This window comes from Gymnoscopelus braueri, assembly GCF_963280865.1.
Source record: "Gymnoscopelus braueri genome assembly, chromosome: 2".
Taxonomy (NCBI): Eukaryota; Metazoa; Chordata; class Actinopteri; order Myctophiformes; family Myctophidae; genus Gymnoscopelus; species Gymnoscopelus braueri.
Genome location: NC_137604.1, coordinates 36846138 through 36870620, shown reverse-complemented (window position 1 = coordinate 36870620; position 24483 = coordinate 36846138). Strand labels below are relative to the sequence as shown.

At 40.7% G+C, this 24483-nt stretch overlaps 3 protein-coding genes across 6 annotated transcripts in view; 2 read left to right on the top strand and 1 right to left on the bottom strand.

The window, feature by feature from the left end:
• Positions 1-712: 712 nt before the first annotated feature.
• On the top strand, positions 713-9432 carry LOC308095417 (afadin- and alpha-actinin-binding protein; the record flags this gene model as incomplete). Its single annotated transcript, XM_080442475.1, has 9 exons — positions 713-802; positions 6404-6557; positions 6733-6811; positions 7077-7224; positions 7486-7642; positions 8029-8132; positions 8606-8767; positions 9128-9248; positions 9362-9432. Coding segments are annotated over 9 exons (1086 nt in total), but the record flags the coding sequence as incomplete, so codon positions are not given.
• A 7358-nt stretch (positions 9433-16790) lies between these two features.
• Positions 16791-21985, bottom strand: LOC308101107 (uncharacterized protein). The gene is made up of 7 exons (XM_080450452.1): positions 21875-21985; positions 21642-21739; positions 20701-21557; positions 19930-20536; positions 19450-19535; positions 18483-18587; positions 16791-16902 (listed from the first exon to the last, which is right to left on the bottom strand). Exons 1-7 carry the CDS (start codon positions 21909-21911, stop codon positions 16839-16841), a joined length of 1854 nt encoding a protein of 617 aa, XP_080306578.1. The 5' UTR covers positions 21912-21985; the 3' UTR covers positions 16791-16838.
• A 754-nt stretch (positions 21986-22739) lies between these two features.
• cc2d1a (coiled-coil and C2 domain containing 1A) overlaps positions 22740-24483 on the top strand; it is a 28736-nt gene continuing 26992 nt past the window's right edge. Inside the window, exons 1-2 of one of the 4 annotated variants that reach the window (XM_080420062.1) lie at positions 22740-22923; positions 23132-23224. In XM_080420062.1, coding sequence (XP_080276188.1) covers positions 23159-23224 — 66 coding nt within the window. In that variant the 5' untranslated portion in view covers positions 22740-22923; positions 23132-23158. Of the gene's footprint in view, positions 22968-23128; positions 23225-24483 lie in introns of all 4 variants that reach the window. The other 3 variants (XM_080420060.1, XM_080420061.1, XM_080420059.1) reach the window with 3 other exon arrangements.

Genomic DNA, 24483 nt, shown 5'->3' with positions numbered 1-24483 from the left:
GTTTATATTTGCTTATTTTCATTTTATTTTCATTTTATGTGTCTTTAATTCAATTTGTGAAATGTAAATATTGATAACATTTTTCTTTCCTTTTCTACTTTTTAATTTTTTACTGGATTAAACGGAAAGGGCGTGATACTTTTTGATGGATTGACCCCGCAGCCAATCATAACAACGTATGGGTATGTGGGGGGCGGGACCTCGATAGATGTGTTTCAGTGTTGCCAGGTCTGCTTATTATAAGCCACTTTGGCTTCTTTTTTCTGTAAAGTAAAGTTGCTTGTAAATATTGGTACTTTTGTGTTTTTTGGGCTTGTTTTAAAGTGTAGTTGCTTATTTGGGCTTGCTTCATATATTAATACATTTTTGTCTAAGGCCAGGGACCCCCCATACAAGATTTGTGTCATTCAAATTTTCTTCAAGATTTTCTTTTTTTAAATATCAGATCTACAAGCTCACAACCCGTCACGTGAGCTTGTGGATTGTCTATTTTCAAATAGCCATTGTTTAAAGGGCGAAGGGCCCTTTAGTACTCATGACCAAAGGGCTCGCTTCTTTTGGGCTTGTTTTCATAGACCTGGTTGTTTCTCTCTCAAAACCTGGCAACGCTGGTAGAGGGCGGGACCTCGATAGATGTGTTTCCAACTTTAGACCAGAGGCTTGACTCTTTACACCAGAACTTCACTGGATCGACAGTTCAAGTACAGCCATCATGTCAAACAATAATGCCAACAACAACCTGGTCGTCGCTCAGAGGGCCGTGAAACAGCTTCGACTGGAGGCCAGCGTCCGGAGAATAAAGGTATAATAGATTGATTCGTCAACAACACTGACTGACTTAGAAGAAATGCGGAAGCCAGCAGCTGGGGGCAGCGAACTGGAACGATGGAGACAACTCCACTGTTTCTGTCTCATTTATAGCTTTAACAATGATGTTGTCGCCTGTGACAGTGGTGGCAAAAGTACTCACATTTCTTACTTGAGTAAAAAGTATCAATGCTGCAATGTAGAAATACTCTTGTTACAAGTAAAAGTACAGAATTCAAAATTTACTTGAGTAAAAGTACAAAGGTATTGGTATAAAAATGTACTCAAACTACCAAAAGTAGAAAGTACTCATTATGCAGAATGTCCCATTTCACAAGTTTTCAAATGTATAAAACATCTTTTGAAAATAGCAGATCTACAAGCTCACGACGAGCCATCTAGTGGTGGAGTAGCCCTGAAACATGACTGTCATCATACCATGACAGACGAGCGTCATGTGAACCATGGCTAGTAGTGGAGTGGAGAAGTAAAATTACTGAAAATTAGAAATACTTCAGTAAAGTAAAAAATACCTCAAAATTGTACTTAAGTACCATACTTGAGTAAAAGTACTTAGTTACCACTTACTTACTTTCCACCACTGATCATCGCTACAAATTGACAGTTCATCTCATCACCAGCGCCGAATTTACTGAACAATGTATAGATTATCATCCCTTTTGCATGCCCAGCTGGTTTACTGTTATTATATAAAAATTGAAAACAACATTTCTCTTCGTCTAATAATAATCTAGAGAAATGTTAATTGTTCCATCAATTACTTATTTTTAATAGTTATCTAAAACAAATGGCCTAACTCCGGCTTTCCTTCGAACCAGCTGTTGAAGCTAGAGTTCACATTTCATATTCAGCTACGTTCTAAAAGTTTTTATTTAACGTTTGGACTGTATAATATTGGCCTTGTATCAAGACTACCAGAGATGTATTTTATCGATTTTTACATTATCTACGATAGATACGAAAGTCAAAGTCAAACTCGATAGAATACATCTATGGTCTATGATGATCTTGATCCAAGGCTAGTAATATAATACCACCGTTGCTTGCAAATATTATGCAAAAGATGTAGGCCAACAGTCTAATATGTGGGAGTGAGAAATAGCCTACATAATGGAACAGAGTGAGAAATAGCCAATGAATTATGTTGGGGAGTCCTTTATAAAATGGTAATGATTTCCACGTACGAAAGTGTGTATACACGCACACACACGCGCGCACACACACACGTTTAAAATAATGTGTGTGGGCTGGACTCTGATATGATGCCCTCATTGCCCTGAGATCAACAGATGATGCATGTTGTAATATCATGAAGAAAGTTGAACTCTGACTGTCTCTCTAGGTGTCACAGGCTGCTACTGAGTTGAGAAACTTCTGTCTGCAAAATGCGCAGAAGGACCCTCTTCTGGTGGGAGTCCCCTCCGGTGATAATCCATTTAGACCCCCCAAGTCCTGCTCACTCTTCTAAGGTATATTATGCTTACGCCGTACTTTTGAGGTGTATTACTTTTAGTTGTTTACGTGACATGTTACAGTGCTAGTGAGCATATCTGGGTTTGGTGTCTTGATGGCACTTCGACAGGACACATGGTTGGAGACACTTTGAGATTGAACCTGCAAGTGTCATTTAGGGATCTTTACAGTGATTTCATTGGCCACTGGCTGATAATTGGGGAAATATTGTTGGAGAGCCTGTTTCTCTTTTATAGTTTGCTTTGATGTTATGATGAGATGACAATGACATTTAGTAACATCAAGTCATTTTCCCTTTAAACAATGGAAGTTGTCTTATTGTGTACTCTCTCTTTTCAGAGCGGATTATTAGAGCAGAAAGCATCATGGAAGTCTTCTCCAGTTTGGCTTCTTATCCACCCTATTGTCTTCTTCTGTCCTACTCCTACGTGATGTCACTGTAAGCAAGTCCTTTGGAATGAAGGGACATGGAATTGTTTGGTTGGGACTATCTGATCGAACTGTTTGAAAAAATACACTTTGAATGTTCTACAGTGCCAAACTGTAAAAAATATTCCAAAACTGAGGAGAAATCATGACCACCACTCGGTTCATAATTCAGTAATCTTTTATTGTTTTACCCAGGGATAAATAATTATGATATCAGCCCTAACTATCCACCCATGCAGTGGGCTTGGACTGTATTGGTGTTTTGAAGCACTTGGGAGAAAATTAAACACTATTACAAAGCTGGTGCTCTCCAGAATGAGGGCTGCTGGTACTAAGTATAAATTGCTTTTCCTATGTATTTTGCAGTACACTACAGATGTTTCTGTAGAGTACGATTAAACTGACAAATATGGTCAACAAAATGTGTTTTTTAAAGTGCTACACTCATAGTATGCAATGCACACCCACAGAGGTACACAAACTGTATACATTTGACGTTTTATTCTACTCTGCACAGTCAGTCATTGCGCAACATTTATAGTAGTTGTATCAAACCTAACATTAGGAGGTACGATATCAGTGTTACAGGAACATTAATCCTAACCAAGTGCAGGACACTACATTATGCCATCTGATGTTACTGTATCGTTGCTGTCGGCAGAAACCTTGTATCTCCATATTTTAAGTTGTTTTTTCAGGAAATTAATCCCCTACTTCGTCACACGAGACTGTCGCAGATCGGCAATTTTTTTTTGTGCAACATTTTGAAAGTCAGTGTTTAAGTATGTCTATGGGTTTTATAAATATTGAATGAATGAAAAGTACCAAGAGCTTGTGACTAAAATAACCTGAAGAGTAAACGTTTTGACATACAAGGTTTCTGCGCCACAGCGACGATTATGCTGAATGGCTATCAATTTGTTTGTCTTGTGTGCCTTTTGTTTTGATGTACACGTATGTATTTATTGGGCAATTTGTGCATTCCATTGAAGACATTGCTTTTATTTGCCTGAATGCGATTTTGGAAAACAGTTAAAAATGTAAAGACGCATATGCATTCATCTGAATTAAAAGTAAACATGAGCTCATTGTTAAACGGCAAAACACATCTCATCACATATGTAAATTAAACAAACTAAATAAATACACTGATGGTTTTAGATTAACCATTTTCAACACTGTAATCCTATTACACCTTTTGCGTTAACCTGCTGTAAAATGTCTAATTCTTAATCTGCCTTAATACTTTATACTGTTGGTGGCTTTTCAGACACTATTAAATGACTTTTTTGATCACTTGAGCATTGTCTATGTTAATGTGCCCACTTGGAGTATCAAACTATTTGAAAGGATGCCACAATCATTCCTATTTCCACCAAATGTTTGCTACACATGCACTATCAAGCTGAAGATCTGAGTAGCAGAATAAATCATACAGTACATGACGGTGGAAGAAGTACACCGATTTTTTTTACTTAAGTAAAAACAGTTGGTCACGGTTGAAAGTAAAAGGCCTACATTCAAAGTACAAAAGTTTTCACATCAAAATATACTTGTAAGTACCAAAAGTAAAATATTAGTTACCAAAAGTAACTAATATTCTTATTACCAAAAGTTAATATTTCTAAAATAGCAGATCTACAGATCTGATAGCAAATGTTTAAAATGGGGCTTAATTGGTTCATCTTTTGTTTTGTAATCTAAATCTAGAAAGTGACTAGCAACTGAAGTGTTCAAATAACTGTACTGGAGTAAAGAAGTACAGTATTTACAGTGGAGTAGAAGTATAACGTATTGAAAATGCAAATACTCAAGTAAAGTAAAAGTTCAAGTTCAAGTTTTTTATGTCCCAAACTGGGCAATTTATGTTACAGCAGATAGTAATAAACACACAGTAAACATACATACACAAGACCTATAGACATAATCACAAGACCTATAGACATAGACATAATCACAAGATCCAGATAATAATAGCTACTCATAGCTACCTCCTCCTGCTGCTATTACTGATGGCACAAATGGAAGTAGGTACAAATGAGAATTTGTACCTATTGTTTTTAGGCAAGAAGGCAATAATTCATATTCAGGATTTAGGGGGTGAGAGCTGTCTGCCCTGATAGAAGATGCTTTCTTATATGATGCTGTCATATATTTGACTGAGACAGCTAAATTGTACCCCCACAATCTTGCTAGCCCCCCTCACAACCCCGTTAAGGGCATTTTTCTGTCTAATGCCAAGGTTTCCATTCCAACAAATGGCAGCAAATGAAATAACAGACTCTATGAAAGCTCTGTAGAATAAAATCATCAATGACTTATCCACCTGAAATTTGGCTAGCTTCCTTAAACAGAAGAGGCGCTTTCTTACACACCATTTCAGTATTGAAGTCAAATTTCTAGTCAATAATGGAGCAGAGATATTTGTAAGTGGGTACCAAATCCACTGTCTGGCCATTTATGACACTACAGTACCTTACAATTAAAAGTGAAGTGCAGTACTTGAGTAGTGTACTTAGTTACTTTCCACCACTGATGACTAAGTTGACAGATAGTGAAAAGCAGCTCATTGGCTGGCTTCTTCCCAAGCCATTCTTAAGTTTTGCCAACTTAAAACAGGAGGGGCAAGACATGTGTTGAAGGCTTATGTCACTTGGCCAATGAGCTGTTGGTCTGATTACATTACAGCCAATAAGTTGAAGGTCTGCTCACCTGAATCACTGAGTTTCCCTGGTGTTTGGCTTTCCTTTGTGGATTACCAGTCTCAATCAATCTCACTAATGACACTCACTGCAAAATGATTTGAGAACAGATAATTTGTTAAAAGTACTGCATTTCCATCTTTAAGCACATGTTCTGTTGAGATTCTCATTAACCAAAATACCATCACCTGGAAGTAAAATGGCCGCATTTACCTGTGCGAGTTGACTTGTTCAGGTAAGGTACCCAAAAAATTTCATCTAATCCGGGTAATATTTTTGTTTAATGTGTTCTTCAAAGGTGCTGGCACAAGAAAAAAATGACAGAACAGTGAATACAGGTACATGTGTATTTCATGTGAATGTTAGTTAATGGCTAATGTCACTATGGTTCCCAGGTGTGGTCAGAGAAGAGTTGGCCCAGGCCCACAGAGGAGAGGTTGGGAGTGTTATTTCACTGAGATGCAAACATATTGTGCTATTGATCAATTCACAGTGCAAACGTAGAACAATCAGCTCACTTTAATTCTTTTGTCATAATTCAGTTACATATCCCCTCTGCTGTATCTTTCCCTTTTTCACTATTTGACCGTCTGTCTGTCCATCCCTCCATCTTGCCTTTTTCCTCAGATCGACATTACACTGGCATGCAATGGAGTCCAGTCCTCCTTGGGGTGAGGTCTTCCATAGCACCTCAGTCGGGACAGACGGGGCGGAACATAGAGGCAGATTGTTCTCACTCGAGGTATGTAAGAGAGAAATTTGTATCTGTAACTAAAAGGTTACAGATACTACAATATAAACAAACAAACAAACCAAAATCGCATCAAATGGTTTCTTCCTGTAGGGAAAACTTGTGGACTGCGATCAACATGTGGCCAGGCTTCAGCAGATGCTGCAACAAGAGAGGGAGAAAGTAAGATGTGCATGTTTGTGCACATGACACATTGCATAATGGCTCTCTATTCCCTCAGGAACTCTTCTCCTCTCCTTCCTCTTGGCAGTGTACCCGTCTGCAGCTGCGCTGTAACCAACAGGAGGCAGAGTTGAGACAGAAAGAACAACTCGGCAACAGACTGAAGGAAAGACTGTCCCAGCTCACTGACAAACACAAGCAGAGGGGCCTCTGTGAGACTTGCACCCATAGCATCTACTAGTACTTTAGCTCAATCAACAATTTCATTCATACCTACTCAACACATTTCTTTATTACATCATTTTTTTTCCTGTGGACATGTAGAGATGCTTTTTTCCACACACCACTTAGATATTCGATCTGTACAATGCTCCTTTTTCTGTCAAGCCATAGAGGTGCTGAACCTTCTACCTGGAGGAAGAGGGAGAACTGATCAGGCAGGCAGATCAGCCCGGCCTAATGGAAGGTACCGTAGGCTGGTTATTGCTGATGTTTTATTAAGAACTAGTCAACTAAACACGGAAAACATGAATCATATAAATACATTATGTAGCTGCACAAAGTATATTCCATCATATTCTATCACAAACTTTAATTCTGGCTGTCTAATCGAGGACTTGGAAAACCAGGTGAATGCTATTGGCTACCTAACAGAATACAAAACCAGTCCCTAAAGACCAGGGATGGGAACCACTAGAACACCTTCAGCTGTGTTCTTTTCCTCTTCCTAGACTCTCCTCTCAGACCTCTGCAGCTAGGCAAGAGACGGCAGCACTTCGTCTGATGCTGGAACGGCAAGGAGCAGAGCTCAGAGAGGCCATGAAGCTCCGGCACAGTATCACCACTTTACTCCACGCAGTAAGAGTCAACATGCAGCAGGTACGTGGGGAGTGGATGGAGAAGCTATTACAATTGAGCCTGGATGTGGCAGTAATGACACTATTCATCAAGAGCCACATTAGGACATCTTGTGGACTGAGCTTAGGTACTAAGCATACCATCTAGTTGAGCCATTAGTACCAGTCAACACGGTATGTAACCACATACCGTTTCATTTTTAAATGATTAAACATGAAACGATCAGTGTTGTGAATTTGTCATTAAATATATTTTCCCAAATGTTGTTTTTGTTTTGGAAAGACTGTCATGGACTGCGGGGATGAGGAAGATGTCCACATTGACACTAATAAGGAGAGCCTAGTCCAGTCAGAGCTGGTCTTGGGTGAGCATGTGACAGGGGGTGTAGTGCAGGGTTGGCTGAAAGTGCAGAAGAGACTACAAGACTTCCTCCTCCCAGGTGGGTGTGTAAAACAGTTCTCAATCTTCAAACTTGAGGCACACATTTTTAACACCATTTATATCTGGCTTCCCTATTTTGGGCAAATATGTTGAACTTTTTCAAAAATATTGAAAATAGGGTAGGTACCCTTACAAAAAACATTACAGTTTAGGCAATTGGCACTGGGTGAAAAAAATATATATATTGAAAATAGATTTGTACTTGCTCACAATGCATCACACACCTGTAGATGGCTATTTTCACTATTTGTTGTTGTTGTCTATAGCCCTGCCCTGCTGTCTTATGAAAACATTAGTGTTGCATGTCGACTGATTTTTGGTCATGACTAATCTTTTGTGAAATACTGGTTTAGGAGACCGTGTTCTTTGGGTTTGTCTGTGTAGGTAACAGTGTTATGGCTTCTGATCAGGACAAGCTCTTATTGCAGCTAGAAACCGAGCTAAAAGCGAGCCAGGAGCTGATCAGAGTACAGCAGCAGCTGTTACAGGTGAGAACCTCTATCATGCTGTATGTAATACACATAATACACACCTCAATATTAACTATTAAGGCTAAATTATACTGTGTCAACACTTTTTTGTTGTTGAAAATATGATGTTTTGGGGCGTCCAGGTGGCACAGGGGTAAATTGTGGAGAAAATTATAACGTGGGGGAAAAAGTGGAGCTACTATCTTAGCCTACTGCCAGTGTGCACAAGAAATTTGGCACTGATCAGTCCAGCAGTTTGCGAGATTAGCTCCACACACACACACACACACACACACACACACACACACACACACGGATAGATGGCTAGCCTCCTGCAGTCACACCATTAAAAATGTGTTGTACAATGCAGCCAGTTGATGAAGTATGTATTTTCCCTCTGTTTCCACACATACTAGGCCATTACAAATAACAACATGAATATTTCTAGACTTGTAAAGTGACAATGCTTCCTTTGCTATATGTATTTGTAGGATAGCCTTTTCACGCCTGCCCTGCCAGTCCTGGAGGATTCCTATGTCCTCGAGGAGTGGGAGAGACTTCATCTCCGCTGGGCAGAGCTGACTCACCAGAGGAGGACTTTTGAGAGGGAAAGGCATAATTTCACAGAGGCTGCCATCAAATTGAGTCGTGAGGTGAGTCGGTGAGTCGGAAGAAAGTGTGACTGTTTTAAAGTAATGCATGATAACAAAATCACTTCCAAAACAGCTGTTGTAAATGAATACTATTAAACAGATTCCTGTTGACGTGGGCATCATAAATTATTAGCAGACTTTTGAGGGGAAACCTAGTCTCATTGAGAGAGAGGGCATAGATCCAACTTGGGATGGCGCAAGGCTCATTTCGAGTTTATTGACAAACCATGCTCATTATGACCATCCAGAGTTGGGACAAGGAGGTAGAGTCGCAGCATTTAGCTGCTTCTCAGTGCTTCCACCAGAAAAGGCCATCCGCCCAAAAACCTAGTTTGTTTGTGCACCCATCTGCCTGTACAGCGGCTTGACTTTGATCAACAGAAAGGCTCTCTACTGAAGCAGCAGTTTCTGAGTCTGAAACATTCGCCACTGTCTGGTAAAGGAGCACATGGTAGCGACAGGGGTGAGAGCACTACCCTTGGTGAGTATGCATTTTCTTAACTTTTTTGTGTGGTTACTGAAAGGGTTGGCAGATCATAACTAGTCTTTCATTCATATCGCTGCAAAAGCCAAAAAACATGTACTTCTTTGCAGATCTCTCTGTTTTGGGGCCCATGATGGTTTCCGGCTATTGTCTTATCACACCTTCACCCAAAGAGTCACGGATTCAAACCCCTGCAACTCCTGACCTCTACTCTGTCCTAGGTCTTTCCTACTGCAACAGGTTAGTTAAGCAGCATTGCGCAATTTGATAGTCACAAGGCCTGAAAATAATTAGCTGTATGGTTTCATTTAGACTTAACTAATACTGACCAATAGCCATAATTTTTTTCAATTATTTTTTTTACCACCTAAGCATGTTTTTAAAAGGTGGCCCAATTCTTAAGCGCCTTCAAATACCTCAGGCTCCCCACCCCTAGCTGCTACCATATCAAATATCCTTTATCTTCTTTAGAAGATGGCCCCTTCCACTCGCCAATAGTATGGCAGGGTACACGCTGGGGGTGTACAAGTCAGGTCTCAAAGTAAATTTTCTCCTGACGTGTCTATCTGCAAAATGCCATTTTAGTGTAGGAATGTTTGGCTGTGTGGTTCCAAATTCCCAATATTCATTTCTGTGACTATGGGGCAAGTGACTAGGAGACGATAAAGAGTCGCTCAAAGTAGAAGAAAAAACAATGGGGTGAAAGAATCGAGTCATCTGTGCTCATGTTCACTTCTCCATTGGAATTAAAGGAACACTTAACTTGGTTATAATGTAAGCCTCCCAAAGATAGAAAACAGAGCAGCCTTTTTGACATGTGGGTCCTTTTCACGCTTACTTTAATATGATTTAATTCCTCAAAACTGTTCTTTGATGATTTTTTTTTCTGGGGGTTATTTCTGTATATAAATTCTAAGTCTGGATATCTTTTTGTTAATGAGATATCGGCCTATCATGATTATTGAAGTCTGATGGTTCTCAAAACATATCTTAAACACACAACTTAACACACTTCTTAAAAATGCTATTCTGGTGTTAGTGTTTACACTTTAGTAATTCAGTTCCATTGTGCCATAATCCATAAAAAAAAAGTCCCATTATGCATGTATCAGTTTAGTTGCTGAAGGGGTTGGAAGAGTTTAACACGAGACTAGAGTTCTTCATTCATATCACTGCTAAAACCACAAAGTGTGTTCTTCCATTTCACTGTTTTGGAAACCCATGATGGTCACATGAAACTTAAAGGTTTAATGACATTCACTTTTACACCACATTCAAAGTCTTTGTCCTGGTCCTTCAAAAGTGTACAAAAAGTTTTAAGTGAAAATTCCATTCCAGTGATCCATGGCAGGTGTTTTTCTCTCACATTTCTAAAGCCTTTTCAACTGCAATGAAAAAAGAAATCTTTGCCTGCGGGTGTCGCTGGTGAGGGATTTTGCCTGTCAATCATCGCCTCTGCTCCGCCCCCCCCAAAGGAAAGGATAGGGGAGGGGAGGGGCGAGGAGGAGAGTGGGCGGGATTATTCGACAGTGACCTCACTGTCGAAGGGCCAAGCTCAGATTACTTTTCAGCCTGATTATTCAGAAAACCCCAGACCACAGAAAATCCACTGAATGTTCTAAGTTCAGGTTTTTTGGGTGTAATTGAGGTCATAAAACCCCAAATAAAACATTGAAAATAAAAAAGTGAAAATGAATGTCATGATACCTTTAAAGGGATACTTCACTTTCGGGCCGGGGACACATTTAAAAAAAATATTAAAAATAAATGAAAAAAGTTATGGAAAATTCATGGCCCCCTCACACATTAGTAGGACACTCTAATGCGTGAGGGGGCCATGAATTTTCCATAACTTTTTTCATTTATTTTTAATATTTTTTTTAAATGTGTCCCCGGCCCTAAAGTGAAGTATCCCTTTAACCACAATTCATCAAAATGCTATTCTGATGTTGGTGTTCTCATTAGATTTCACAATTTGGGTCCTTTGTGCCATAATCCATAAATCCCATATGCATATATATTATCTAAACTATGGAATCTTAGTGAGAACACCAACATCAGACAAACACTTTAAGTGTGGTGTGTTTTGTGTTATTTTGACTCTCAAATGCATGCTAGTCTGTTCATGTTTACAAATTTAGTGAAATAACAATCCATGATTGTGGAAGGTCTTTGGCTTAAACAGAACTGTGTGCTAGAAAAACAAATCAATGCGACTTAACTATTGAATAGTAATAAAGCCGGTTACACTAAAAGATGAATAGACATGCTAGTTGTTCAGTATGGCTGGGTCCTATGAAAACGTGTGCACCTCGTAGAGATGTTTCTGTCCCTTCTGTACTTCTTAACCAGCCTATCACTATTCATTTCTATTCCTCTTCCTATTTCCTATTCCTCTTCCTATCTTCAGAGCCAGAGAGGATGAACCCCATGCACAAGAGAGCTGTAATGATGGAAGTGAGAGGATGCTGCTGCACACACCTTCACCCCATGCTCAAAACCTAGACCGGTCATTTTAGTTCTGAGTGAGGATGGCATAATATAACCTGTTTCTGTAATAATATCTTACATTTTTAATGTGAATTATTAATAAAGTTTTTTTTTTTTCATTTTCTTTATTGCGTTTCTGATTCACAGAGCTGATTTGAGACATAGATGATGAATACAGTTCTCCTTACGTTTACCAGATTTCAACCTTGGTTGGGATAATGGTATTCGCCGACATTTCTAGCAGATATAAACCACTCCAAAGCCCATGTTACCCACAAGTTATCTCAGACCAGCTTAAGTCTCTGCAAACGAGGGGCTTGCAGCTAGCAAATTGTCCATATACAGTTGGAGATATTCTTCACCTACAGAGTAGCTACATCCATAGGCTACTTGCGTTATATGTATAGCTGGTGGTCTGTGAAGGCATTGTATGTGGTCCCTGACCATGCATTCAGTAATGCAGGAAAGTGCTGATTTTTATTTTTTATAGAAACTCAGACCACAACTGTTGGTGATACATACGAGGACAGTGGAATTAGAGATCGTACACAGTATATCAGTATTTTAAGCTTAAATATTACAGAACAGGATCAGCTCATTGACATATCCAGCCACAGACTCCTATCAAGAGGCACATCACATGTATGAAACAGTTCCCTGTGAGTTCTGGATGAGTCAGGCAGAATTGCCAGTACTTATAGTAAAGGCAAAGTGTTTTTTGCAACTACATAGCTTTGTGAGAATATTTTTTTTCCCACACTGGCATACCTAATTTCAGGGCTAGGTTGGAGGCAGAAAATGACATGAGACTGTCCCTTTTTCTCTTTTTTTTTTTGTAGATGGGTCCACAGATTGGACTGTCCTTAACTAGACGGTCCCTAATAATATAGTCTATAGACTGCAACTCAAGAAAAGAAAAAAAAATCTTAGCCCATATCCCCAACCAACACAACAGTGGTCCCCAGAGGCCCTGGTTGATAAACTTAAATTGTCAGACAGCATGTTGATACATGTTGTAGGGTCATGCATGGGATTGGCCCCTCACTCATAGGGGCGTGAACCTATTATTACCGCATGCAGACAATTGCCAATCAGTGAACCTGCGTGTGCCAGAAGTGTGTGAGAAGTTCTGGTAACAACATCGTTGCAGCCAGGGACAGAACACAGTGAACGAGGGACGAGTTGTTTATCGATACAATAGAATGAATGGTGTTTGCCAACATCTATCGCTATTCATCATGGAGTCGAACAAAAGTTTCCAGCCTTGGCGAGACTACATGCGTCTGTCAGACACCGTTCGAGAGATGAATCGTGTGGACGCAGACTCAGGTTTCAGCCAGGCCTCCTCGCTGCAGAGACAGAGAGAGTCACCTGTCACCCCTCATCGTCCTCAATGGGAAATTGAAGAACTTTGTAACGAGCTGATGCCTTGGCATCTGAACGACACGGTGTATCAGAGAGGTGACATCGTAGAGGTAGGCCTGTCACAATTATTACATAATCGTCTAATCCAGGGGATTTAAACGTTTTTTAGTCCAAGGACCCCCCCTAGCTTTTTAACCACTGAAACCCTCAATACTTGGTAAACTTGACCGCTGGCTCTGTACTTGATCTGCTCCTTTTACCCCCTACACCAAACCTCTTTGCCGAAAATAGCCGATCTACAAGCACACAACGCCTCATAGCCAAGGGGTGTGTGAGTTTACGTAGTTCTGCTATTCTTGGCTAATGTTCCCCTCAGAATGTATAGAGATTCTAGGGTTTAACTGGTTAATACAAGTAATAATCCATATCACACAAAGATTTGGCGGCCCCCCTGTAGTAACTCTGAGAATCCCCTAGGGGTCCCGGACCCTCTGTTGAAGACCCCTGGAATTGCAATTATTTGAGATAATCGCAATTATGTTTGCATAATCGTTGAAAAATGTTCACACATTTTCAAATATAAAAAAAAGCAGAAATAGCAGATATACAAGCTTGTGTAAGCTTGTAGATCTGCCATTTCTGCAACAAAAAAAAATACATGTATCCAAGAGTTTACAGTGTCCATTGAGGGAATTATGGGCCTCACTTCCTGTTGTCAGTCATTCAATTCACATTCCTACAGGAAGTGATGCCCATAATTCCCTAGGAAACTTGTGGATAAAATCATTAAATATGTCAATTTCTTGGCATATTTAATTTATTTGTCTTATCTGCCTGTGCCATTTTTGATTACCAAGCCTAAAAGGCAAGCAGAAATTAAAACATCATTCATATGTTCCAAATTAATCGTCAACTTAAATTTTGTAATCGTGACAGCCCTACGTAGGACCTCCATTGGCAAATTCCTCAACTGCGGAGCTGTGGACCGCAGTAGGTTCTCCTCTCCATGAAGGAGGCGCACGGAACCAGGTGGAATCCCAGCCTCTTATACCCACACCTGCGGAGCTGTGGACCGCAGTAGGTTCTCCTCTCCATGAAGGAGGCGCACGGAACCAGGTGGAATCCCAGCCTCTCATACCCACACCTGCGGAGCTTTGGACCGCGGTAGGTCCTCACCATGACGCACGGACAGGCCTGTCACAGTGGTAACAGGATAGGTGGGCACTAGGGACATCTGGGCACCTCAATGTAAAATTGGCCAAAATGTTAAAAAATACAATTTTAGAAAAATAGTCTTAAGTAAAGCAAGTAGCAAACTATATATGATTAGAACATGCTTAAACATTTGACAATTAAAGTCTAATATTTCTAAACATTACTACAAAACCTGTATATCCAGTCATTTTGGGGCATAAACAAGGATAACATTTTTTTATTTCGGACAAAAAATAGCCAATTTTACATCGACCAGATGTCCCTAGTGCCCACCTATCCTGTATCTGTCACAATTATTACCTAATCGCAATTATTTGAGATAATCGCAATTATTTTGCATAATTGTCATAATCGTTTCCATGTAGAGAGCTTACACATGTACAAGCTTACAACGGTTGTAAGCTTGTAGATCGGCTATTTCAGCTTTTATTTTTTTTGTATAACATTATTAAATATGTCAGTAATTTCTTTGTATATTTAAGTTATTTGTCATATCTGCCCTGCGCAACTTTAGATTACAAAGCCTAAAAAGCAAACATTAAATCATTAATTAATTGCAATTATTTGTGCGACAATTAATCGTCATCTTAAATTTGTAATCGTGACAGCCCTACGCACGGAACGAGGTGGAATCCCAGCCTCTTATACCCACACCTGCGGAGTTTTGGGCAGCGATGGGTTCTCTCCATGGCGCACAGAGCAAGGTGGAATCCAAGCCTCCTCTACCCAAAGCGGGCGCGCTTTGGACCGCGCTCGGTTCTCTCCACGACGCACGGAGTGAGGTGGAATACAAGCCTCCTCTACCCAAAGTGGGAGCGCATTGGACCACGCTCGATTCTCTCCACGATGCACGGAGTGAGGTGGAATCCAAGCCTCCTCTACCCAAAGCAGGCGCGCTTTGGACCACGCTCGGTTCTCTCCACGATGCACGGAGTGAGGTGGAATACAAGCCTCCTCTACCCAAAGTGGGAGCGCATTGGACCGCGCTCGGTTCTCTCCACGATGCACAGAGCGAGGTGGAATCCAAGCCTCCTCTACCCAAAGTGGGGGCGCATTGGACCGCGCTCGGTTCTCTCCACGATGCACGGAGTGAGGTGGAATCCAAGCCTCCTCTACCCAAAGTGGGGGCGCATTGGACCGCGCTCGGTTCTCTCCACGATGCACGGAATGAGGTGGAATCCAACCCTCTAGGCCTACTGCCCAAACCCGTGGTGGGCTCCCGGCCGGTCCCCAAGGAGCGCAGCAAGAAGACTTCAAAGGGATCACTGGAGTCATTGGAACGTAGATGCTGCAGCTTCTGCAAGCATAACGGAGAAGCAGAGTCCGTGTTCACTTCCCACTGCCTTAAGAACGAGGTTGGAGAAGTGCTTTGTCCCTATTTGCGACAGTACGTGTGTCCCCTCTGTGGGGCTACCGGGGCCCATGCTCACACCAAGCGCTTCTGTCCCCTGGTTGACAGCGCCTACAGCTCCGTGTACACCAGATCCACGCAAAAGCAACATAAGTATACACAAGACCATCAGCGTTAACTGAGATTGTTGGCTTTTTTTTATTATCTTACGTGTGTTTTTCTCTAGGCTACTAGTTTTGATTTGAGTGGTTTTTATTTGCATGTTCGTTTGCTGTATTTCATTTTTCAAATGTGTTGTCAGCCTATTGTAGCTACAAACAGCATAAACAAGTTAATGTTAAGTAAATAATTATTTGAACAACAACCCTATTTGTAATTCTTATTGTTTAAGTATTTTAAAACATCTTTATTATCTTACGTGTGTTTTCTAACTTTTTTTTGTTATTGTTTTCTATTTGCATGTTGCATGTTTGCTGGATTTAGTTTTTGGGTTTACTTGTCAAATGTGTTTGCCCATTGTAGCTACAAACAAAGGCATTAACAATAATGTTAAGATTTTGACAAATTCTTTGAACGACATCCCTATTTGTCATTTTTGGGGTGAGAAAAAAAATGATGTAGGCTTGTAATTCCTACTGTTTTTATTTATTTTAAAGCGTGGTGGCTAGATGCATATTTTCCTGCATGCATTTGAAGGATCATGACATAAATAACAATTTCTAAGACATAATACATGGGTTACAGACTACAGTCATTGTTAACTGCTACTAAGTAAACTGCAAGCATCGAGTCACAATGTCAGCATTTTAAATCTTTTAAATCCAAGTGTGCCTAGTCAACAGTTACTCAAGTGTGCCATTGTTGGTCATGTCTTTGTTAAAATGAATCTTAATTGTCTACTGTGTGTTTGTCTTTGTTCTTAATTCTGTCGTATCTAACACCACTATAGCATCTCTATAGAGATGTGTCTAGATAGAACAAACTACTGAACATGACATTTATTTAAACAATGTTTATTCAATGATAATCAACAAACCATATCAAAGTGAACATTAGAAACTGTATAGCAAACATGACTTGAACTTGGGGAATGAGGTTTAACAGGGTGGATGGTAAAATTGATAGGAAGGGGTGCTCTTGACTTAAATTTTGTCCTGGGTCCGGATTTAGTCAGAGAATGGGTCACAGTCGAAATTCTCCAACTCCTCATGGGCGACCATCACAATCCAACTAGAAAGTAGAGGAGGTAAAGTCACATAATTGAAGGCAATGTCTGCCGTTTCATTTTGCCTGTTTAGTTTAGAAAATAATATATAAAGGTAAAGGCCAGTGGTGGAAGAAGTACTCAGATATTTTACTTAAGTAAAAGTAGCAATACCACACTATTAAAAATACTCTGCTACAAGTAAAAGGCCTGTGGTCAAAATGTTAATTGAGTAAAAGTCCAAAAGTATTGGCATCAAAATATACTTAAAGTACCAAAAGTAAAAGTACTAAAATGTTTGAAAAATACAAAATAGCCGATCTACAAGCTCACAACGCTGTGAAAGCCCATGTATAAAATAGGGCTAAAGTGGTTAAAATGTATGTTTTATAATATAATAATTAATATCTGCAAAGTAACTAGTAATTGAAGTTTTCAAATAATTGTAGTTGAGTAGAATATTTGCCTCTGAGATGTAGTGGAGTAGAAGTAAAAAATATCTCAAAAGTACTGTAATTCGTTACTTTACAGCACTGGTAAAGGCAGATGGTGCCAGGCAGTCTACAGTTTACAATCATCTAACAGGCAATGGTCTAAAAGCAATTGAACACTAACCAATCACAGCACAAGTCAAAAGGTCACCACTCAACCACTGGGAGGAGAGATGAACAGGGTGGTGTTGAAGTAGCCCTGAAACATGACTGTCATACCATGACAGTCATGGTGCCGAGTCCCCCTGGTCTAAAGTTGTGTTCGATTTTTTCACATTGCCATCTCTCACATAGACATAAACGTTCAGATTTCAAATATAAAGTGCTTACCACCGAGCCACGGATGTTACAAGGCGATGCGGACCGCGATGAGTACCCGTATCTCCCGTATTGTTCAATAAAAAGCATTTTAATCCCATCGCCGGCCATTTTCTTTTTTTGTTTTTTTTTGTTTTGTAATGTATCAGAGTGCAATACACCTCCCAACCATTAGTGTCGCATGGTTGAAAGTATCGGAGACAATTTGGAGAAAATGGCTGGCGATGGGATTAAAATGCTTTTTATTGAACAATACGGGAGATACGGGTACTCATCGCGGTCCGCATCGCCTTGTAACATCCGTGGCTCGGTGGTAAGCACTTTATATTTGAAATCTGAACGTTTATGTTTATGTGAGAGATGGCAATGTGAAAAAATCGAACACAACTTTAGACCAGGGGGACTCGGCACCATGACGCTTGTATACAAGCGTCATGTGAACCATGGCTAGTGTTGAAGCTACTTTTGAGTTGATTTGAATAGATAATTTTAAAAGTGAAGAATATTTCTTACTAAATGAAACTTATGTCGGATGCCTAAATAGATAACCGCCTTCACCTGGTACTGGTTGAAGGGAAATTAGGTGGTGGTATTTTTTGCTGGTTTATCTAATTATTTTTGGTAGTACACTGTAAAATAAAAGTGTTCATTTAACCCTGAAAGACCACAGCACAGATCAATTGGATACAAATTGTGGATACAAAAAACAGGGTGAAAGATACACAACATGTCTGTCTGCCTGAATGATTGGTTGCATTGGAAATGGGGGAGGGTAGAACAGGTACAGTATTACATACTTCAGTGCAGAGAGTTCCTTGATCATCCCACAGACCACTTCTGTAGCATCTTCGTGGCAGTCTAAAGAACCAGGACCTTCATCCCTCTCTACCACCTCTTTCTCACTAGACAGGGGAGAGGGTGTTGGAACAGCATAAGAGGCTACTACAGATGTTTTGGATAAAAGTCAACATATCTACAATTACTTAAATTGCCACTAAGGTGTTGATAGTGCTACCTCGTAGTTGTGCCACAGGTGAATTTGTCTGTCTTGAAGATAGTTGTATTTGATGTTATAAGCTCATTAAGACTTGCCCCGACATGCTTGAGAGCAACTCCATACTGCTCTCTCTGTAACAGCACTGCTGACCAAGTCAGTTGATTTACAACACCTCAATCAACTAGAAGTTTGTTCAAATTCTGAGGACACCATTTTCTAGTTTCTAAAGATTTAAAAGCAGAGCCTTGATGAAAGTTCTCTCAAATTATCTGAAGGATCTCAATGGTGGTTGGGTAATGAACTGTATTTACTGTATAAAGCGCTTACAATACAGCCTGGTTTACAAAGGTGGCTTTGAAACATACGCCATGTAATATTCCTGTTTCATCACGCATTGAATCACACTGCCATGCATTGAAATGTTGGAAATGTTTTATATAATTCAAAATTGAATGATTAATAATATTCTATAATATGCTAAGTGTAATGTGCCTAAAATGGCTGCTGACAATGCCTCTTTCAGAACACAGGCTCACTCTGCTCCTCTTGTCCCTGAAATGGAGGTCCTCTCAATCTCTGGTACATTACTTTAGAGCTTCAGTATCACCTGGCTGACACAATATACTTTGCCCATACTGAATCTCTAATGTAACATAGTTATGGAGATTGAGAGAACCTCCGTAACGGACCCCACACCCAATTAATTGATTGATGATGGACTGATGAGTTCCTCCACCCATGAGTCCATTCCATTCCCTCTAACTTACATCACAGCGTTGTTCAGCTGAGAGTCAGATATGTAACTCAGGGACCAAGATCCAAACGGGCTGGGGGTGGTCCTGGTCTGGGGGCCCTAAGTGGTAACAGGAAAGGGGTGAGTGCCAAGGTTATTATTAGGTTCACCATTTAACACACTTGACACAGACAGACACACACACACACACACACACACACACACACACACACACACACACACACACACACACACACACACACACACACACACACACACACACACACACACACACACACACACACACACACACACACACACACACACCCAAGTACGGCAGATTTTTTTGGGGGGGCTGTTTGGTACAGCGGCTGTGTCTAAAAACTGAATCCAAAGATTAAGAACATGTTTTTAACAATACATAATTATAGGCATGTAAATTGTAAATACAAGACAGAGAGGGGGGGTGAAACTGAAACAGAAATCACAGTTTTTGTGCAGTTTGACCACTCACGTTTTCATTCTCCTCTGAGCCACTAGGTGTTGCTGCAACATCATAAGGCTCCTCTGTACCACCATTGAAACCTCCTATACCAGTCTCTGTAGATGGAACTCTAGCCTCAGCCCCATCTCTATCTCCATCTGCATCCTGAGGCACAACTTCAGCTCCAACAGCCTCCATAGATGCGTCCCTGACCACACTCTCCCTCTGTGGAGAAAATGTAAGGTCCCCTTCCTGATGCCCTGTCTCAATCCCTGCATTCTGAGGGGTGGCTGTAATAAGAGTGATGGCAGAATAACAGTCTGGTCCTCCACAGCCATCGTCCGTTTCCTTCCTCTGCTTCTCACACTTTTCAATGACAGTTTCATCAGTGGCTTCCTCTAGTTCTTGCTCCTCCCCAATCACAGGAATAGCTAGCCCACCTTTGCTCTCTGCAGATAGATAGTTCTTGAGATTGTCAATGACTAGCCTAGGACCAGGCTCTGTGCTAGGGTCAGCCCGGTGGCTCTCCCCTTCTGGGCACGATACAGCTCCACCGCTGCATTGAACCAGCTCCTGGTTCAATGCATTACTGATCATATCTGAAGTAGTCATAGAAACATGTACTTCTGTGTCTGCCCTGTGAGATACAAAAACACAATGTTGTTAAAATGATGTGGGTGAAAACAAATACATTTAAGTTTAGTTTTGGCTTCTTTGGTGCACTTATGTGTGTGTGAAAAAAAGGTTTGTCAGTAAGTGAGGTGTTTCCTTGTATACTGGCTCTCAACAAAGGATCCTAACCTGTCCTCTCCGCTACAGAATCCTGACAGACGTTTTGTCTCCATCTCCCAGTGCTCTGTGACCCTCCCTACTGAGGGTGGGGCAGAGGATGACAAAATCCTGTCTTCAGTCACCAGGTCAGTCTCATTATCACAACCCTGACATGGGTCATCTTTCTTCAGTGTCACTGTCCATTGTCTGCCTCCTCCATCTCTAACATCCATTTCCGCTTGATCGTCTCCCTCTCTGCAGCTTTTTGTATTTTCTCGGTTTTGTGCCTCAAAGAAGTGACTCCTCTCCTTCTCCGTCAGACCACAGGTTCCCATTCTTCTCCTCTTTTTGGCTGGTAAGCCCACAGCAGCGGCCCTTTCATCACCACCAATGCACAGTCTGTTAGGCATCTGTTCAATCTCTTGGCTCGTCTCCACTCTGTGGTCCACGTTTTCCCCTGTGCACTGTCTCTCTTCACAGACATTTGGACAGGCTGCATCCCCGAGCTCACCACCCTGGGAGGCTGGCTGGTAAGGCTGCGATTGTTTTGTTGGTGAGTGAGTTGGAGACTTCATCGATTTTTTCCCTTCTTTCTCTTCACCCTCGTTATTATGACTTGACTTGATTATTACTACTGTGAGGTTCTTGAGCTGAAAATCTTTGTAGGGTGATGTCAGTACAGTTCCTCCCGCTGTGTCAGCTATTACATTCTCTGCACAAACGCTAACTGCCATTGAAGATTTGTCCTCTACATCACCCTCTTGCTCGGAGGTAATTGTATGCTCTTCCCCCTCCTCCAGTTGAGCGGTATTATTGGTACATCCTTGTACACTGGACTCGAGAATTTGAAGAGAAGAGGCACTTGTGGTGGCATTTATCCCAGTGTCCTGAGGACATGAGAGAAGAGTTCAAACAGCATTCTTAGAAGGAATAGTTTATTTTTCAACTCGGTTGTATTCATCTCAAATTACCTGCTGGGGGGGTGTGGTACAAATATCAGCAGATGGGCAAACTTCTTCATATCTCTTTTTAGACCTCAGTGACCTCAGCAGGGGTGGAGGGAGATTTTCTAGAAAAGTTAAATCAATTAATATATCTTAAAGAGTAGCCTATCTTCTGAAATGACTACCAGGCATGGAAATATTATAGGTTTTCCTTGATGGATTACAAGGTAGCTCACTTTGTTGATAAAATCCTACTTTACCTGTGTCTGAGGTGATCTTCACTTTTCTTTTGGGCATTTTCTGTTCCTGAAAAACACGTTTTAATGAACCAGCTCGTGTAATGTTCCTAACTGACGTTAGCTAGCTGAATTACTTAATTGTCTCAAAAGTGTGTGAAGGCAACAGAACGTTAGCTAGCAAAAGTGAGAAATGGGAAGTAGCCTAATTGGAAAATGTACTTGATAAACTTAAGGCGAGTTAAGGCTTATAAAGTACATTATACATCATTCAGCTCCACAAGACAGCTAATAGAACTTGACACTTCACTTTTCTTAATGTAATGCCCAGGCAGGCAGCAGTGTTGCCACGTTTTGTGAGAGAAATAAGCAACCAGGTCTAGGAAAACAAGCCCAAAAGAAGCGACTATTAAAGCTACGGCTATTTGAAAATATCCGAGGTGAGCTTGTAGGTCTGCTATTTTTTTTAAAAAGAGACAAAAGTCATCTTGAAAAAAATGAAATTTGGAACATTATTTAAACATTTTAACAACACAAATCTGGGGAGGGGGGGTCCCTGCCTCCTGGCCATAGACTGTAGCTCCTGGCACAAAATATTTTCAGATGGGTGTCTGTGGACATACATATTAATTTGGGGGTCCATGACATGAAAATGTTTAAGAACCACTGTTTAAACAACATTAGGAGACAAGCAAAAAAAATACGCAACCCGCAACTACCAATATTTACAAGCAACTTTACAGAAAAGAAGCCCAAAGTCGCTTATAATAAGCCAACATGGCAACATTAGCAGGTGGTACTTACTGAAGATGCTTACAGGTTTTACGTCAGTAATGGGGCGTGTTGCGCGAAGGCCGTAAACCACGGCTCGTGTTGCCATTGGAGACGCAATGCAGGAAGTAAATTCCATAACTCCGTGTTTATTTTGACACATAATCATAAACCCTTAAGAACACAACTCTGTGTCTTCCTGTTTCTAAATGTTCTCTTTACCATTTCTACACGGTGTAGTTGAATAAGTGGATGCTTAGTCTGCAACTTGTCAATCCGTGAGGATCGTGGTGAGACACACGGTAAATACCAAGCTGCCACTGACATTGTTTATTAAAATTACAAGGTACCTGATGCAAGCTATTATTAGGAGCTAACGCTAGCCGAGCCAACTGTCTCTGCGACAGCTAAAAGTTACACATTTTAATCTCTGATTTCGGCCAAGATAGTGTCTGGTGTTAAAAGTACTGTGTTAATGTGAACTTTATAACCTGGTTGTGTCTCCAGCAGCTACCGTTTAGAGATCAACAACAGTCCATGAGTCGCAGTCGGAACCCCCCTCCTCCCCGGGGGTCAGGACAAGGTGCAGCCAGGGCCAAACAGGTAAATCACCCTATGATGAAGAAGCTACTCAGATGTTTTACTTAAGTAAAAGTAGCAATACCACAATATAAACATACTCTGTTACAAGTAAACGGCCTGTGTTCAATATGTTACTTGAGTAAAAGTGCAAAAGTATTGGCATCAAACTATACTTAAAGCAAAAGTACAAAAATGTTTGAAAATATCAGATCTGCGACGCGTTGTGAGCTTGTAGATCGGCTATTTTCAAATAGCCTATGTATAAAATGGGGCTAAAGTGGTTAATGTATGTTTTATAATATAATAATTTATTTCTCCTATTTTTAAGTTTTCAATGAATTATAGTGGAGTGAAAGTGCAATATTTGCCTCTGAGATGTAGTGGAGTAGAAGTAAAAGTACTGAAAATTGGAAATACTCCAGTAAAGTAAAAAAATACCTCAAAATTGTACTTAAGTAATAAGTACAGTACTTGAGTACATGTACTTAGTTACTTTACACCACTGCATTACAATACATTGCAATATGCTTTATTCAATTCATTTAAATTCAAACTTTATTACAGACTTGTGGTCCAGATAAAACACACATACACATCCTCAGGGCCGGACTGGGACCAAAATTCAGCCCTGGCATTTTGGTCCGGACCGGCCCACCACCCCCCGGACCGTTTTGTCAACGGGGGGGGGGGGCTTTTTCAGCCCAGCCCTGCACATGAACTCTGCAGCCGCACTGAGGCCCCTGCTGGAAAGCATCCCAGCCCAAACATTAACGTAACTAATAATTGGGTCACACGACCCTGAAATGACCGTAATAATCCTAAAACGGGAACAAAAATATTTGATTTAAAAAAAAAAAAAAAAAAAAAAAAATTATTATTATTATTATTTTTTTGGGTGGCCCAGCGGCCCACTGGCCCGCGGCCCACCGGGCATTTGCCCGGTACGCCAAATGGCCAGTCCACCCCTGCACATCCTATATAAAATTACAGATAAAAGACAAATAATAATAATGGCATGGCTTAAAACACATCAGCGTCCAGGTCTGGTGTCCCACAAATAGACAGTTGTGCCAATGTCTCCACATAGGTGAGTGGCATGTGGCACTGACCCTAGTCTCGAGCCAAACTGTTGACGACTCACACCATTTTTAAATAGATTGTGGAATAGTTGTTTGGCTACACAAGACTACACTGAGCCTAACCTATGGTTAGGTACACTGAATCCTCAGTGTGAGAATGTACAAATGTAACTAGGTCCATTTGATTACATTTATACATAA